Genomic DNA, 18,960 nt, shown 5'->3' with positions numbered 1-18,960 from the left:
AATAACATATCCATCCCACAGAGAAAATATAGAGAAATAGGCCTGCATGGTTAGAATTTTACACATGAAGAAAGAGGTAAATTTTAATTCTGGTTTTTCTTCTTTACAGTTGTAGCACTCTTGAATGTCAGACCCAAACACAGTTTGTATCAGATAACTGGCACAATAAAGTGAAAGGAAAAGTTTTCATAATCTGAAGCTCTGGAGGAAGGCATTTCTTTGTAATGTACATGTGACTGTACATTGTAAGTTAATGAAACACTGGTATATGTTACAGCCATTAATGGGCCCCTCTGTTACTGCCACTTCCCTCCTCCTGTTGAGAAATGAAGTGCCCCACCAGCTAATCGTGTGAGACTCAAGTGGACTGTCTCAGGCAGTCAGCTTTGGAATCCTTCCTTTCCCAGCAAGAGGAGGTGACAGTCCTGTAGTAGCCAGCTGGTAGCCATAGCATACACCAGCCTTAGATGCATGGAAATGCTACAGCCGCATCTGCATCCAAAGGGACTCAATGGGCCTTCACAGCACTGGGAGCCTAATGCACATTTGTTCTTACTTGTGTCTTAAATGCAGTAAAACTAAAGGCACTTCTGTACTATTTAACTTACAGCAGATCTCTCTATAGGAAAACACACGTTATACCTTCAAGTAAAAAGTGCAGTGTAATTTTTTTTCCTGCCATGTATATATAAGGTTGTCCAGTGCCATATCAACCTGTTTTCCTAAAGGCAATTTGCTGAGAGGAGTATAACTCTGCTTGGGGTGGCATTCTGAATGTAGTGTGTGTGTGTGTGTGTGTGTGTATTGATCTGATTTATTAATTGCCCTATTCCAGTTTACGCTGGGCTCTGGGCGATATACAGAAGGCAAAATGCCATAAAACAAGATACCAATTTTTAAATATCCATATACAGTTAATAAGATAAAACCAGAATAAGGGATCCAACATGGTGACTTACAATTTTCTGTTCCTGTTCTGGTCTGCCTGGCCACTTAGTGGGAGGGCAAGAGGGAAACTTACACAAAATACATAGGGGGGGGGGGAGAAGGAAAGGGTGCCAGCCAGTGCAACCAACTGTTGCCCAGAGCTCCCTTGGGGGCAACAGCTGGGATGTAAATCTGATAGATCTAGCTATCATTTCCCCCTTCCCCCCCCCCCGAAGATAAGGTCAGCATTTATGGTTCAGCTTCTCTCCTCTATTCTATCCCCACAACAACCACCCTGCAAGGTAGGTTATGCCGAAAGAGAGTGACTGGCCCAGGATTTCGTGGCAGAGCAGGCATTTGGCTCAGCCTGACACTGTAATGGCCTGTTGCCACACTCCCTGAATCCCTTCTCTTTCATTCCTTTTTCTTCCTGTTCAAGCCTCCTTCCCGCCTTGATTCAGTGTCAGCTTTTCGGGTATTTCTCACCCGATCAACCTTTGGCTTACTTTTTAAATAATACACCACTCTGCCTGCATTTCCTGCAGTTACCTTCGGGTGTCTATTGAAGCCGGTCACAGAAGTAGCAGAAGTATTGCAGCCTTTGATAAAAATGTGTGCCATGACATAGTTTAAGAGGGACATTTTTGAAACTTTCTTATAAAGCGAAAAGATCAGAATGATATCTGTAGCAACATATCGTTCTCAGAGTTTAGACTCTTAAAAATAGAGGGTCGTTCTGTCTCCTTGCTGAGCTGTAACACTAATATCGTTTTCCGAGGTGTTCCTGTCCCTTTTGACATCTTTGCCGAGCAAAGGGAGAGGCGCCTGGTAATTTCACTTCTATTAGGAATGCAAGAGTACACAACAGCAGACCCTTGGGACTGCGCACAGCCTGGGCCGGTCCAGCTGACAGCTTGCATACAAATGATCTCTCTCCACTGCACCTTTCTTGATGGCCTTCCTGTAATTGAAGCTGAGGCTTCAAGGGCATTGATACATTAATTGAATGCCTGCCTGGCATATTCAGAGTTTCTCTCTCAAGTTTACTTGTGCTTCGTAACTTTGTTCAGCAATTCTGCAATGCTGATGGCTTTTGTACGTTCTAAGTAATAGGCTGATTCTACTTTTTTTCCTCCTCGTTGCATTTTGAATTAGTGAACGCTTGTAAAAAGATGTGCTACGGTGAATACTAAAAATGTTCTCCTTGCCTGATTTGCACAAATGAAATTGGCACCGATTCATGCAGAAGTCTGTAAAAATCATTGTCTTTCGCCTCCACTTCCTTTCAAGTGTGGCCTATTATGTTGCCCTGGTTAAGGAAGTTCTGCAGTCGATCTTTGGGCTCCCCCTGCTGGTGACCCACACCATTTCTAAAACTGGCCCTTTCTAAAGATTTGTAAAACTGGCCCTTTGCAAATTGGAGCCTCTGCTTTTGGACTCCAGCAGTTTCTGTCTGATGATTGTGTTCCCCCCAGAGACTTCATAAGAGGATGAGGAACACTAAAGGCAGAGGCAAAAAAGCAAAATATATGGCATATTTCGGGTTTGGAAAAACTAGTTTTAGAACTCAGAATGTTAATTTTAATGGGGAGGTGCATGGAAGCCTGCCCTGCCCTAGATGGCCTAGTCTCCTCAAATCTGGGAAGCTAAGCAGGGTTGGCCTTGGTTATTACTTGGGTGAGAGACCACCAAGGAAGTCCAGGGTTGGTACACAGAGGCAGGCAAGGGCATTAGATTCCTTTATTATCTGCCAGCCGTGAGAATTGTTATACAGAAAGGCAAAGTGTCTCTTTATTCCTTAATACAATAACATGCTTAGGAAGTGATAATTACATCCAGGGGTCATTTCGTAGAAAAAGAGGTGCAGGAGCTCATTAGCATAACGTATTAGCATAACTCATTTGCATATGCCACACCCCCTGACATCATCGGAAGTGTGCCAGAAGGCAGCACCCACTGCTCAGGCTCCACTGGACTGTTCTGGATTGCTAGCTAATGGGGGGGGGGGACGTGCAGATCTGTCTACACAGAGGAGGGAGAGCTTGTACCTGAATAAAACTTGGTCTTAAAGGTGCCACTGGGCTGTTTTGGATTGCTAGCTATGGGGGGGGGGCAGATCTGCCCTCACAGAGGAGGGAGACCTTGTACCTGAAGGCTGGCCGGGGGGGGGGCTCTGCAATTTACCTGGCTGCTTCTTGCTCCTTGTGGCCTGACTGAGGGCTGCTGGGAACAGAGGGCAGGACTTGTTGCATGTGCCCGCCCCCTGGCCTCCTTACTGCCGGAGCTCCGCTCCTGTGCGCTCCCGCAGGAAATGACCCCTGATTACATCGATTATCTTTTTTTCTGATTTCCATTATATTCATGAAGGAAAAGCCATCATTCCTGACAATAATTAATCGGGGCTTCTTTTTCCTTGCCTCCTTGTTCCTATTACTGCATTTTTTCAAATATAGTCCTGCAGCTGTAACAATGATTCAAAGAGTCTAATGGAGCACACAGTTCTGCCTTGGAGTGCTTCAGTGCCTCTATGCTGCTTTAAGTGATTTTATAAAAGAGTAACAAATTCCCTGAAGATAATTTTTGGTACAATTCAAACTGTGTACATGTGGATTTTTAACAACAGAACATTGTAGCATTGTTGAAAAGTTGTTGTGTGATCTAGTGTGGGCCACCAGGAGGATAAAGGGATTAAGCACTGAGACTATATACTGTGGTTTTTTTAGTATAGCTTTCTGTACACATGATTATAAAATTATAATGATAAATGAAGTAATCTATTTCCATCCCCTTCTCATTTGTAGGAGAATGTTGTGTGACCAGTCAACTGGAAGAACCATCCCCTAGAATTTCTAACGCATACCTAAGTTTTTCTTTTGAGGGGTCTCTCATGACTCAGAAACAAAAACAAGATTTAAATCCATTGATTATTAAGATTTTGAGTGCAAAATGCTTACCAGATACCCCTGTTTCAATAGAAGAGCTGCAGGTAATTCAGTCCTTCTCTCTTGGTTCCTCATACTGAGACCATGAAGGATTATTTCTTGGGGAAGATAGAACACAGTTGTGAAGAGCATCTTCCTTCCTTGCATTTCTGATTTATGGGACACTAGTTAGATACAGACTTTTAGAAATGAATATTAGATCTTTCCATTTACAAGATGAACAGGGATGAATCATTAGTATAAATCTTGCTAGTGTGGATCCAGAGCTCTGTCTGCACTCTGTTCATTTTTTTAAAAAGTCGGTGATTGACATGTATAATGTTTTCAACTGGAGAAAACCCTCCCCACTAGCACAGAGGAGGCAGTTGCCATTTGGGGGGGGGGGATGAGGCTGGAAAAAATGTGGGGAAGCTTGCTATGTCTATGTCGATGCCCCATTGCCACTGTATTAAATTCGGAGCTACAGCAACAGCAAGGAAACTACCATGTGGAAGAGGTCTGAGTATGTCAAAATGATTATTTCTTAGAATGATATAGGCAGGAAAGCATCCCATATTGTGCCTTGTATAGTTTCATTGTGTGAGAAAGAACAGACTTTGAAAGAAAAGGACTCTCTCAGGCTTCTCTAGTCAACCTTAGACATACTAGCTTACCATGATTTTGGATTACCATCATTTAGCTACTCTTGAAGGCATGTAGATACTCTATGCAAACAATTTATTCTGTGGAAATCCTGTGAACTGAAACAATCCTCTAGTTGGGTGAGAGCCAATGGGGTGAAATGGTTAGACTAAGATATGGGAGACCCAGGTTCGAATCCCCACTGTGCTGTGAAAACTTGCTGGATGATGTTGGGCATGTAGCTAAACTAGATATGACAGTATCCTCAAATCTACCATGGGATTGCCTCTGCCAGTTTAGGGATGAAGTTTCCTCAGTGCCACAGGGGCCCAGTCCTGATCCGGACAATGGTGTGGGGGGAGCAGTCATGCCTTCTCCCCCCAGCTGTAGTCCCAATCAGGATCAGCCTCCCACAGCATTCGTAAGCAGAGGGCATTTCATCCCTAAAATGATGGAGGAGGTCCCCGTGGTGGACTTGGGCACACCATCACATTTAGTTTGGCTCTCAGTCTCAGCCAAACCTATCATACAGGGTTGTTGTGAGTCACTTTGGGTCCCCACTGGGAAGGAAAGTGTTGTATAAATGAATAAGTGAGAATTTACAAGAGCTAAGGAAGGGGAAAGGGCATACTTGCTTTGTGCACAGAGAAAGCTTATTGTCTCAATGCAGATCTGGTAAGTGACCAGGACTAGTTATTACTCCATTAGCAGTCATTATCTAAATTTTGCTGGATAATAATACTGGGGAAATGTGGGTGCAGCCATGGGTGAGATACTTGTGGCATTCATATGGCTGCAAAGGCAGTAAAATTATAGTGTCACCACATTCTGAACTACAGCTCAAGAGCAGTGTCTCTCTTCTTTCCATAATGAAATTCTCTAAAGTGGACATATATTACCAGCCAGTGGAAGTTTGACCAATATATCATGCTTGTTTTTAGAATTAATCAGCACACATTTTGCAGTAACCCTGTGGCACAGAAAAATATTGGCGGTAGATAAAATACTGCTCAAAGCTTTGTAATCGTGTTAGGTTGGCACAGCAATGTAACGCCATTGCTTTCACCTCCCTGTTAAGTTCCCAAGCTGTGACAGGAAAGCTGGTCTCTGCCCTAAAGGTTGTGATGGTGCCATTACCCTTATGTTCTTGAAATGCTGTCCTTCATCCCTAAGGAACTGGAGTGGTAGTTTTCTCTCCAGGTTAAGTTTTGCTGAGAGACAGTGATTTTCTCAAAGCTACCCAGTGACTGAATAAAGAAATATGTTGGAATGCCATTAAAAAGGAAACTCTGGCACCTCTTTCTTGTTCTTTTGATAGTGTTGCTGTGATCCTGTTTACTGCAAATACAATTTCCACAACTTGCCTCCCCGTCGAACACGAGGTCGCAATCACGGAACCGACGTCTTCTTCAAGGACATCAATGTGATTCTAGCAGGGACGATGGTACCTCAGGAGTTACGTGAATATCTAAGAGGGCCGCCATTGGAAATAGAGGTTCATGACCGAGACAAGAAAATGGAAAATATCACGAAAAAGCCTTCATTGTTTGGAGATGAGCCAGGTGACAGACAGCTAGCTCATTTGAACCCTATCACCAGCAGATATATGGTCCAGAATTCTATGATATCCAAGAAGGAAATATGGCATCCATATGGAGTAGCTAAAGTCAGCCTGACTGAATTATTGCTGGGCGAAAAGCACTTGAATATCTGTGTACCAATTCAGTGCTGCTCAGTTCAAGACACAAGCATCTGCACGGCAGAAGATTTTAGCTGGAAGCCCAGAGCTGCTGACAGTTCTCTGCCTGCTCATCTACCGATGGGCCATTACTTAGACTCGGGAGCGCATCTTAAAGTGAGAATTGAAATTAGTGTGCCATTAAGTCCTGAAGATGAAATTGCTGACACTGGCACTGACTATTGCCCTTATGGCTGCATCATCTATATTTTTGATTATAAAAACAGGTCACTGCTCAGTTATTTGCTGCAAGAGATTACAGAAATTAATGCAAAAGCTTTCCAACTTGATTCTTATCCCCTGCATATACTTCAGAAATCTCTTAATACATTAAAACTGACTAGCAAGATTTCTCTAGAAGACATTTCCCAACTGGACATTATTACTGGATTTCACATAATGGATGGATCCATTCACCTACTTGTTGTGGAAGGGTTGAAGGACAAAGCACTGAAGAAGATGTGGAATAAAAGAATAGATAGGTAATGGAAACCACTTCAGTTCTTAAGCCTACATTCCTTTGCAGTATTCCCACAAAGGTGTTTTGCTAGACTCATCCTTCATATGTTAAACAGAGAGATATCATATATAGAAACATCTGGTAGTCACTCTTGGTTTCTTGTTGGGACTTCTTTCTGCATGGAGTAATTGCACACCAGAAACTGAGAGCCAGTCACATGGTGGGACTTCTGCTGGGCTGTCAACTTTAAACTGTTCATGGAGATTTTTGGTTGAATGCTCCCCCCAGATTAAAAAATAAGTTTTCTATGTGCAAACGTAGTATGTCAGGCAGAGCGTGAGGCTAGAATCCGTTCCTAAATTGAGTAGTACCCCTACCTTGTGATAATCAGCAACTTTCTCCTTAGTATAACCTCTGTCCTGTTTGTTCATATGGGAATAGGGGGCAGAACTTTCATACATGACATCTAGCTGTCCTGTTTCAGACAGAATGGCTTTCCATTTGTAAGAGCTGTACACTCGAATAAAAATCATCCATTGTTCCCGTCTTAAAGCAGCAGCTCAGTTTATATATTATGAAGCTCACAGTAGGCACTTTTCCAAAAGTGTATAGAAACCTTTTACTTTTTTGATGCCACATAAATTACGCTGGTGCCAAAAAGAAGAATAGGTTTTTATACCCCGTTTTTCTCTCCCTTAAGGAGTAGTGACTTATTTTTATTTATTTATTTTATTAACTTTATATCCTGCACCTCCCCGCTGAGGCAGGCTCGGGGCGGCTTACAATATATATGTATCAATATATACATACAATCGGCTTCCCCTCCCCTCCCCACAACAGGAAACTTGTGAGGTAGGTGAGGCTGAGATAGTTCTGAGAGGACTGGTGACTGGCCTAACTGGTGGGGAAGAGAGAACTGGTGACTGGTCACCAGGTCGGCTTCTTGTGGAGGAGTCTGCTGCTCCATTACCACCACCCCCATTTGGTCACCTAACTGTAAAAGTTCTCATTCAATTAAGCAAAGAAATTGACAAACAGTATTTCTGAAATGTGTTTGAGTGGGTTTTTTTCTGTGACCACCTCCTGAAAGTGTGTAAAATTGACTTCCTTCTACAGTGCCGGAAAGTCTTATTAAAGACATGTTTTGTGAACTGACTCCTGGAATGAGGGGTAGGGGAAGGCAGAAATGGATTTGTTCCTCTTTGTGGATGGGTTTGCAGGTGCCACCCTAAGACCTGAAACCCCTGCCTAAGCTTGTGCTTGGTAGCAACTAGCTCCTGAATCCAAAATGTGTTAGGAGAGAAAAGTATTCTGTACTCAGAGGTACTTTGCTTTCGATGGTGCAGGATCCTACTTTGAATCCTGAGCTAATTCCTGAGAAAGTGTTGGCACAAGACAACTCTGGGGGCTGGGAGAGGGAAGGAGAGTAAAGGAGAACTTGACCATTGTAAGTAAGAGAAGGGGATTTATGGGGACAAGAACTTGTTTTTATGAAGCTGCGAGGTGGAGGTAAGACAGGGGGTGAATTGTTGTTGGAAGGGACTGAACAGAAGTGTGTTCCAGCTGTAGCCTTCTGGTGGTGGAGGTGGGATCAGTGCTTAAGATCCAAGGAGAGAGGTACTTGAGCTTTAGTGGGAGATGAGCCATCACTCTGTAAACCTCACTTTGGCCCCTGCCACACGGCAGAAAAAAACACGGCCAAAGTGTGGCTATTCAGAGCCACACTAAAAAAGACACGCGGCGGCGGGATCACACAGATCCCCTGAGCCGCTGCGCCGTTGCTCCCCGGCATGATCAGATGCCGGGGAGGACGCCACCGACGGGAGACTGAGGCAGTCGGCTGCGCATGTGTGCGCATGCGCAGTTCGGCCGGGAGCCTCGGATGCGCTGGCAGAAGGATGAGATCGCGCCCGTTTGCTGCGCCCCTGATCCGTCCTCTCCTGGCCCCAAACCTTCTCTGTGTAAGTTTTACTGAGGAAGGGAAAACACTCTGTATATTGGCATGAATACTGCCTAAACTCTGTGGGTGCAAGGGGTGTATGTCATATTTGCTGATCCATCCTCCTGTGGAAGACAGCTTACAAGTAGAAACAGTATCATAAAATATAAATTAGCAGCATAAAAGCAAAGCAAGCTGTTAAAAATAAGCCCAGGGGATAAAACAGCATAAATTCCCCACTGAGCACCTTAAAAAAACTTTGTAAAGCAGGCCTGAGATCAGAAGCAGACCATAAAACATCTAGAAAGATAAAACCCCTTAGTTAAAGGCCTGGCACCTAAAAGAGATAGGTACCAGGTGGTCCTCAACAAGGAGAGCATTTTAATGAAGGAATGTCCTTGTTTTCGTATGTGAAATGGTGGAGAGTATGCCTTTGCTGTCTCCTGTCTCTTTTCTGAAGGGAGGGGCACAGACAGCAGGGCTGGTGAGCTGGGCAGCGTGGGGGGGAGACTGTTCTTCAAATGCTCAGAGCTGGATTTTGAATATGTATTATTCCTGCTTAAGAATTCTGTGCCACAAATGTTGCAAATATACTATCAGCCACTGTTCCCGTTTCAAAATGTCATTCTGATAGAATGCAGAATAGAGGAGAAATTCAGAGTCCAGTGCTATGTATTGGTGATAGCTTTTTAGAATTTAAGAGGCAATATTGTAGTACATGTACGCATCAGGGTTAGGGTTAGGGTTGCCCTAAAGAATGGGGTTAAATCATCCTTTTAACCTCTTCTATCAGAAGAAATGTGGTGATGGAATAAGGAAGGGAAGGTAATTTCACCTCCTTCCCTCTCTTCAGTGCAAGCCCATACAGGCTTCATGTGGCTATTAACCCCTGGAGGTCTCACTGCCCTGGGAACCAGCTTTCCAGGAATCAGAAGGCACTACCTGGTCAGAGGGAAATAAGGACAAGATCTGCAGTCCTTGCTCCAACAGGTTGCTGGATTCAGACTGCGTTTGGTGTCTTTCCATGAGTACTGTAAACAGTTTTGCAGATTAATGTAGTGTTATGAATTTAATCCTGGTAAAACCAACCCCCCCCCCCCCCAAGAACTATGATCAGCACAAAGGAAAAGCAATTGGGTGGTTTTGTTATGGATACTTACTGGACAGTGCATAATGAATTCTCCTCTCCCAGAGTTTTTGTTAAAATTGCATGCCTTAGTGCCTGTGTTTATGTAGCCCTTTTAAAAGGTTTCCTTTGGAAATTGTGGTTGACTAGAAGCTTTGTGCAATCTGTTCTCAGCAATTTGTTGTGTCCTTTGAAATGTGTATATAGAGAGTGACAGCAGCAATGAGGAATGAGAAAAGTAGAGCTAACAGACTTCCACGTGGCACTTGTATGCGTATCGTGTTACTGATACTTAGATGGCGCTATGATAGTAATGAAGGAGAAATTATGTAGGTTCTCCAAATCAGTTCGTATACAAATGTTTTTTTAATTGTATGATTCCCTGAGAACTATAAACATTCAAAACTTGACATTTGAATCTTTTCCCACTGAATTCAAATGATGATGAAGAAGAAGAAGAAGAAGAAAAAGATAATGGCTCAGTCCTATTAAAAATAATCATTATTGGTTAGATCATGATGAGACTGGTTTGTTCTACCCTACTGGTGATGTGGTTGGGTTAGCCCACTACGACTGAAACTCCATGGCTTGCCCTGATGAGTTTCTACCTCTAAGAAATAGAAGTTTGTCTCTTTCCTGCTCTGTGTGGCATAGATGTGTGATAATGCACATTCTGTAGAGCTTTTGTTTATTAATTATTCATTAAGTATTGTTATATTAATTTAAAGACCTATGTACTGCCTTTCTTGAACTCACTGCAAACTCAACATGGTTAATTTAAAAATTAATTATCAGTATAAAATAGCATTAAATTTCAATAATCTGAAACTTTAAAAATCCGATTAGTATAAAAGCAAACAGTCTAAAACCAGGAAACCACCAAATCTGAACACTGCTCTCTTAAATAGCATCATTTTACAAAGCTCACAGAAAATGGGGAGAGGATGAGATTGGTAGCCCATTCCAGAGCTCTGGAGCTATTACTGAAAAATTATTTCTGAAACTAGACTTGATTCTGTCCCCAGGTTCACCCCAGGGATGCACCTCCATTTTCTAGTGCTGGGGATTGCCATTCCAGAGCGCCTGAAACTGGTCTGGCCCACAGCAGCACATAAAATGGCTTTCCATGGCACTAGAAAATGGAAGTGTTTCCCCAGGATGAACCCAGGGACAGCATAATGTCTAGTTTTGCCTTGAGAGCTGATGTGTTCTTCTGCCTTGAATTCTGCCCTGGAAAAGTGTTCAGTGATAGTCTGATTTCTTACATGGTACCAACTAAATACATGCAAGCTACACATATAACATTGCTGATGCTTCCAAATCTGAGCGTCTTTGAAGAATGCAAGTAGAATTCAGATTCTGGTTAAACTACATGTTGCCTGTGGATTTAAAAGGTCCAGCTGTTGTTGGAATTAAAGCCCTTGTGTTTCCTTCGAGCCCTGGATTTGGATAATCCAAGCTAGCCTGACCTTGTCAGATCTTGGAAGCTAAGCAGGGTTGGCTCTGGCTAGTATTTGGATGGGCAACTTCCAAGCAACACCGGGATTGCGACATGGAAGCAGGCAATGGCAGACCACCTGTGAACATCTCTTGCCTTGAAAACCATATGGGGTCGCCATAAGTCTGCTGTGACATGAAGGCACTTTCCACCACCATCATTTCCATCAAAGTAAATGGGAGTGCTTGCTTTATTTATGAATAAGAGGGAGAAAAATAAAGGCAGTGAACGTCATTCATATTTTAATCTTGCTTTGTTTCAGCCATGCTTTCACAAAAACCTACTGAGGCCCCTGCCACATGGGGGGGGGGAAGTATGGCCAAAGTGCAGCTTTTCAAAGCCGCACCAAAAGGCACATATGGCGGCGGGATCACACAGATCCCCTGAGCCGCTGCGCAGTTCCTCCCTGGCATGATCAGATGCCAGGGGGAAGCCACTGAAAGGAGAGCGAGGCAGCCGAACTGCGCATGTGTGCGCGTGCGCAGTTCAGCCGGGAGCCTCGATTGCTCCTGCAGACGAGCGCGCCGGCGATCTCACAGCCGCGCTTGCTGCGGTGCTTCAGGTAAGTCCTACCAGTTAGTAGGTTCTTTTTTGTACCGCATTTTCGTTCTGAAGGGACGGATCGGGAACGGGTGCGCGCTGATTCCCAGATGTTGCGGTGGGATCGCGCCCGTTTGTTGTGCCCCCGATCTTCCAGACCAAAACCTCCCATGTGACCGGGGCCTGAGTTAGGTTCCCACCAAGGGGGCTCAGTGAGTTCATGGTTAAGCTGGGTCTTCGCTGAAGTTTCTTAGGTTTTACTTAAGCCTCAGCATATTATTCTGTGGGACATGTTGCCTCTACTTGGAGCATGTATTTCCATTAAGGGGGAGTACTTGGGTTAGGACTATAGAAACAGTTATTAAATGATTGCATTCTTTACTATTTGTCCCTAGGATAAAGACCAAAGCAATGAGAAAGGCAGCAAGTCAAGAAAAGGAAAGGTTAAAAATGAGTGTAAAATAGATACTAATCATTATATGGCACTTGTTTTTCTTTTACAGGATACATTGAATCCACATTTTAAAATAGGAATGGCAACTGCCTGGGGGAAAATGTCCTATCCATTTAATAGAGGCTTAACGGGGTATTGTTTACCAGGCGGTGTTAGTTACTTCCATGTTACAAAAACCTTCAGCTGCCCATTTCTACACACAGCGCCTCTAGGGCATTTTTCTCCAGGCCTGTTGGCAACCCTAGTTTTAAATAAAATAATTTAACAACACTTCATAGGTATGACGGAACTTGAGAAAATTTGCAATTTAGAAATACTTTGTTAACACCGCCTTGTTTTCCTTTCATTACAGAACACAAGAAGCTAAGGCTGGAAGATTAGAGATATTCTATAACTCCCAGGTATCTTTCCATCAGCGCTTGTATGTGGACCTTGAAGCAATCCTGTTTCATATTCGTCTCTGCAAACCACTCTCAAGTATGACAAAACAGCCTTTGCTGTATATCAGGGACATGGTTCCTCAGGCATGCTTCCAAGCTCTGTCCAGGTTAGAAAGTTTTTAAATTTTTAGCATGGAGCTTCAGTAGACTTTTGAGATTTAATGTATGTGTTACGGCGCTGTAGAGACAATTTAGTGATACTTCTTTGGAGATAATTTTAGTGGCAGCTTGTAAGCACTCATCCTATCTGACTTATCAGTTGCAGTTTTTATTTGTCAGTGTAGAAACAGCAATATGTTTCTGGGGGGGGGATGGGATACACCCTGACTGTCCTAGTCATTGGGGAGGCACGCTGCCTTAACCAGTGGATCTTCCTTATTTGCAAGAACCATTTCCTACTGCTCTTCTGCTAGGGAAATAGCCTGCAATGCCACCCTCTTTTTCCTATTAAACATACATTTATCAGTATGCAATATATTCACATTAGTTCTTTCACATTTTAGTTCTGTTTTGCCGCAGGCCATTTGGGTGGTGGAGGCTGAAACTGTTTTTTAAAAGAGCTATTACAAATACCATGCATCAGTATTTTACAATTGTGGTGCGTAATAGTTCCCGTGCCCATCACGCCATGCTTGTGTCTTTCGGTTGCCCATCAGCCAGAAAATTCATTGGGTGGTCTTGGGCTCAGAGGGTTGCTGTAGGGATCAAACAGAGAAATGGAGAACCGTGTCGAGTATCCTGACTTTCTTGCAGGAGAGGTGGGGTAACACATTTTCCTGTGCTCAGTCATTCTGAGGGCCTCCTCTCAAATAAGTTCAGCAAAGCTCTTGCCTCAACAGTTAGCTTATCTCAAGGAGGAATGTATCCCTTTTCCCTTTCCTAAGCTATAACTTCCTTGGTGAACCATTTTTCTAAAGCAGAATTTACTGTTGGAATTTATCCCCACCCCACCCCCAGTATCATATTCATCAAAATGATGGCTGCATTGTTCAGCTTCCTTTAATACTTTTGAACTAAAATTTAATTTCCTCCACCGCTAATTTTGTCCTGTGTTCTTAATATTTCTTCCCTTGAATGAGAACTCTTCTTCTGATTACTAGCTGCCTTGAAGCTGTGTTGGGACATTTTCCCAATGTAGTTAGGTAGAAGGAAGGAAAGCATGTGAAGCAAATAGACTTTTCTGTTTGCAGGCATTAATTCAGCCCACATTTGCCTCTTTCCAGCAAGGTTAGTATGTGTGCATAGAGGCAGGCTTTCATGTGCACTACCCCTGAATCAGCTACAGTGTGCAAAGAACTAACGAGACAGTCAGCACTGTCATCTCTGACTGTTCCAGTTTATTCAGGGACGGAAGATGTGCATGGCTTCATCCCCTTAACAACTGAGAGCTGGTGGGGCTGCCTATGTCAGTGTTCACATATAGGTGCACACGTACAAGCTCGTGTCCATTTATTACTGCACCCTGTGTCAGAATTCCAAAGATGCCTGCAGGCTTAGAAAGGTTGGGGACCCTTGCATTACTGCACGCACATTGCTCTCGATCAGGGCTCTCATGGCCAGAAGGGTAGCTGAGAAAGCAGCGTTCAGTCGCAAATCTGCTGTTGAAGCTAGATAAAACAAAACCAATCTAAAATACATACAAAGAGTCCATGATCATGGGTACAGAACTGTTAGAAGACTTGGGTGTATTCTTAGGGTGACAAAGCCATAGCAAACATCAGGCAGTTAGGCCACAAATGATAAAGGAGATGTAATGAGAACAAAGTTCATGGTGAGGAAACTTTGCAGCCGGAAGCTCCTTGAAGAAATGATCTGGCTCAAACACAGCTTCTCAAGAACAGAGTGAAGGGCTGCACCCATGGGAGCAAAGAGAGGAAGCAGCCATGCACCCACCTAAACCAGCTGCTTTTCTGTTTCACAGATCCTGCTAAGGACACTCAGTGCAAAACGTGTAGGGGCCAATGTTCCCTCTAAGCTGTGGAGTCTTGTGAGCAAAAATTCTACTTTGTGAGCGACTGGCATTAAAGTTCTGAGCGAGCAATTTGGCTGCTGCAGTAAATCAGTGTGCTCTGGAGCCATCCCTTCCTGAGCTGAGAAAAAAATCTGTGAGCGAGAGGCTAAAAAACTGTGAGCTAGCTCACACTAACTCAGCTTAGAGGGAACACTGGTAGGGGCTATTAACACACTGGAATAAAATTGTCTCCCCATTGCACTCTTGTTTTTTTCTTCGTCTCTTTTGCTCATACACAGTTTCTCAACAACACACAAAGGAGTATGAGATAAACTGCCAGAACCTGCCAGAGAAAAAACAAATCCCTCATACTTTGGATATGAGGAAAAATGATTCTGACAGTAGGCACATTTCTTTCCTGAGGAAGCATACGGAAAGAGGTTGACAGGACCCCTACAGGTTATTAAGCTGTTCACACCGCAGTCCCTTATGATAGGCATAGGGTAAACTTGGGTTTAATGTGTTGTTTCGTCATACCCCTAAGCATCTGGCCTGAGGAAGCAGTGTAATCTCAGATGACCTGATTGCGTCTAGTGTGCCTGGATGTTACTTTAGACTATCTTGAGCTGTGAAGCTAGAGTGGGGGGAATATTAATTTATTTTTATTTTTTTGCTTTTCCTTTAACCTTGTTAGGGTTTTATGGCTGGGGACCCTGTACTCCAGTGTCAGCATGGGTAGCTAAGTTTCCTAGGGAGATATTGTGTTGTCAAAAGCCGCATTTAGTGAGCTTCTTTGTTGTTTGCTGGCATTGCAAAACAGTGGTGTGGCTTACATTGCTACAAATACTTGCTGATAGACACGTTGCAGTCGTGTTCACTGCTAATTTGCCTGAATGGATGCATCCGTTTTTAAGATATTTTTTTTCTAATTTGTGATAAATCAACAAACAGTGTTGCACTTTTCTGATCATGCATAGCCAATTTGCTTTCTTCATCCTGCGCTTCATCTTCCAGGCTTGATTACATCTGCCAGAGCAAGAGGTTAAGGGATATAGTGCATTACGATCTGTTGCCCTCTGCAGAAATGATCATTTCATTGAGTCAGGAGTTTGGGATCCCCTTGGCTAAAGATGACCTGCTCATTCAGCAGCAGTCAGAAATCTTGGAGATATACAAGCATCCAACTGCCTTTCAGGGAATAAAAAAAAGGCGCTCCCTTTTGGATAACCAGAATAAATCATACATCCTGAGAAAAAGTGAAATGGAAAGCCAGGCACCACAAGACTATATTCAGGTAGGTCTTATGCAGTGGTTAGAGTGCCAGACTACAACTGAGCAGTCCTAGTTTCCAATCTCTACACTCCTATGAAGGTCACTGGGGACCCTGGGTCAGTTGTAGGAACATCAAAAGAGAGCTGCTGGATCAGACTCCTGGTTCATCTATTCCCACATTCTGTTTCACGCAGTGGCCAGCCAGTTTCCCTGGTTGTCTCCAGTTGTCTCTGTCGTCCTAACCTACGTCACAGAGGTTTTGTGAGTGTAAAATTTAGATGCGGAGAAACATGTATACCTTTCTGAGTTAATCAGGGGAAGGCCAAATGCCTTTTTCTGCCATAGTGCAACCCACTTAATGTGATGGTGCTACCATAGCATGCACATGGGGGCTTATGTATTCAAAAGTACTCTCACAGCATGTGGACTTCTTAGGCACTGGGAAAAGGTTCAAGCAGATTGCTTAGCTGTATTCTAAAGTGTTGCAAGTTTTCTGGGGAACTGTGCCATGTGCTATTCTGACTGTTGGAATCACCTCTTAAGGTGAGCCTCTTGATAGCCTTTTCATCATGTGCCTTGTGTTAACACAACGAACCAATACAAGTGATGCTCTGTCTTCTTGGTGCTTGGGGGGGGATCAACAGTGGGAGAGCTTCTAGAGTCCTGGCCCCACTGGTGGACCTCCTGGTGGCACCTGGTATTTTTGGCCACTGTGTGACAGAGTGTTGGACTGGATGGGCCTTTGGCCTGATCCAACATTGGTGTCTCTTATGTTCTTATTACATTTTGAATTATATCCAAAGAAGTTTGAATAGGAGCTCAACTTTCAAAATGGTCTTTTCCTTTGCATTGCAGTCTCTGGCACCCTCTGAAAAGCCATTTCTGACAGCCTACCATTACCTTTTTTCACCGGTCCCCTTAATCAAGCAAGCAAAGCAGGCTCTGTGCCTGCGAACTTAATCTCAGGCACGTGTAAATGTGATTAAGACCAGGCCCTTGGAGACAGTGGACTTCAGCTCCCTCCCATGCCATTTTTTTAAAACCTGAAATGGCCTTGGGGGTGCACTGCTTGCCCTGTCGGGCACTCCTCTAACAAAATATGTTGGGAGATGTGATTTCAGAATGGGGACTGAGAGAGAGGGGTTCCACTTTCGCTTACTGCTGTAGTGTATATGGTAGATTTGTCTTACCTGCTGGAGTATTTTTTGGCCTCTGCAATGGAGAAAACTTCTTGACAGCCAAGGACGGCAAGTGAGGTATAGTGGTTAGAGTAAAAACAAAATAATGAGAAGGTCCTCAAAGTCAGGATAACAGAGGCCAAGCCGAGTCCCAACAGGTATGAAAGGCAGAATGATAACAAATTCTATTTGGAATGGGTAGTTCAGAATAACATAGCACTTTGAAATATTAACAATAGGTTACACAGAAGTAAAATTAACCAAAGTGTATTTGCAGTGCTAGATACCCTATCCACTGTTAACGGTAGGGCTGCCAAACTGCGGAGGGGGATCCGTGTGTCGTCACAGGATCGCTGCCGCGGGGGGACAGCAATACACGTTGCACCGGCATCACCAGAATGTGACGCTATGCGTCGCTCTGGCAACGGTCCTGTGTATCGCTGTCCCCCCGTGGCAGCGATCCTGCGACGACGCACAGATCCCCCGCCGTGGTTTGGCAGCCCTAGTTAACAGAAACAATGCAAAGCAAGAAATGGTGCAAACAAATGATCTTGCCACAGCTGAGCATATATACAAGTTATAAATGGAGAGACAGAACAATGACAAGTTCCTGGGTGGACACCTGTTTCAGTGTTCTCATTTCAGTATTCAGAATGAACCAATCTGTCCACCAGGTTAGATGTTCTATGACAACCAGTGAATGGGTGGGTTTTGACACCCGGGGACATCCTGTATGAGATGTCTGTGTTTGTGTATAAACCTTTTGACTTGATGTGAGAAACGATATTACATGGCCCAACAAAAGCAATTAGATATGGATGGTGGTCTGTTGGTAAATAGATTAAACCTCAAAATACTGCTAGGCCTTTGTCCAGATGAATCAGTGACCATCCTAGGAAATCATTGCTGAAGAACACCCTCAGAAAAGGAATCTGCCATGCTGTCATAGGGAACAACTCAATGTGCAAGTTGTTTCTAACCTTAAAAACTTACCAAAAAGTAAAGTGTGTTTAAAGTGTATGGGGTGATGGCTACCAAATTGTAGAATGGAATTCAAGAAGATATAAATACCAAGAAGACACATAATCTTACAGTTTAGGGATGTTTCAATATGGTCTATATATTCTTTATGTACTCTCAAGAAGATATTATTTATTTACAAACATTTATGCCCCATCTTTCTTCCCTTCATCAGGGCCACCAAGACAGGTAACAGATTATATACAAATACAAATATACAAATACAAAAATAAAACTTGTCCTAAAAACCATTAAAACAAAAACACATAATTAAAACAAACCAATATAAAATACATACAAAAACATCAAAGCAACAAAACACAGGGCAGAAAGGGAGGGAATGCCAAATGAAAAAAGAAGCCTTTACCAGCTGGTGGAAGACAGCCAGGTACAGGAAGGTATTTTTGGGGAGCAACTTCCAGAATTTTGGTGCCATGACCAAGAAGGCCCTCTCCTGGGTTCCCAGCTGCCTCATCTCAGAAGGTGGAGGCATCCCAAGCAGGGCCCTGGAAGATGATTGTAGCAGTTGGGGAGGTTCATAAAGGAGTAGGCGGTCCTCCTTGAGGTATGCTGATCCCAAGCCATGTAAGGTTTTAAAGGTCAACACCAGCACCTAGAATTGTGCCTGGAAACAGATTGGGAGCCACTGTAGATGGGGCAAGACTGGAGTGATGTGCTCCCTATGACCTAATCCAGTCAACATCCTGGCTGCAGCATTTTGCACCAGTTAAAAGTTTCAGAACACTTTAAAGGGCAGCTCCACACAGAGTGCATATCAGTAATCTAATCTAGATGCAAACAGGGCATGTACCACAGTGGCCAGACTTTGCTGCCCTGGAAAAGCCGCAGCTAAC

At 43.6% G+C, this 18,960-nt stretch overlaps 1 protein-coding gene across 1 annotated transcript in view; it reads left to right on the top strand.

Annotated features, from left to right (window-relative positions):
- Positions 1–18,960, top strand: part of KIAA1257 (KIAA1257 ortholog) — a 63,600-nt gene that overhangs the window by 35,485 nt on the left and 9,155 nt on the right. The window contains exons 6-9 of the mRNA XM_015407430.1: positions 3,729–3,913; positions 5,809–6,710; positions 12,598–12,792; positions 15,651–15,930. Coding sequence (XP_015262916.1) covers positions 3,729–3,913; positions 5,809–6,710; positions 12,598–12,792; positions 15,651–15,930 — 1,562 coding nt within the window. The remainder of the gene's footprint in view (positions 1–3,728; positions 3,914–5,808; positions 6,711–12,597; positions 12,793–15,650; positions 15,931–18,960) is intronic.

Source organism: Gekko japonicus, unplaced genomic scaffold (assembly GCF_001447785.1).
Source record: "Gekko japonicus isolate JY-2015 unplaced genomic scaffold, Gekko_japonicus_V1.1 scaffold408, whole genome shotgun sequence".
NCBI lineage: Eukaryota > Metazoa > Chordata > Lepidosauria > Squamata > Gekkonidae > Gekko > Gekko japonicus.
This window is presented reverse-complemented; position numbering and strand designations above follow the sequence as displayed.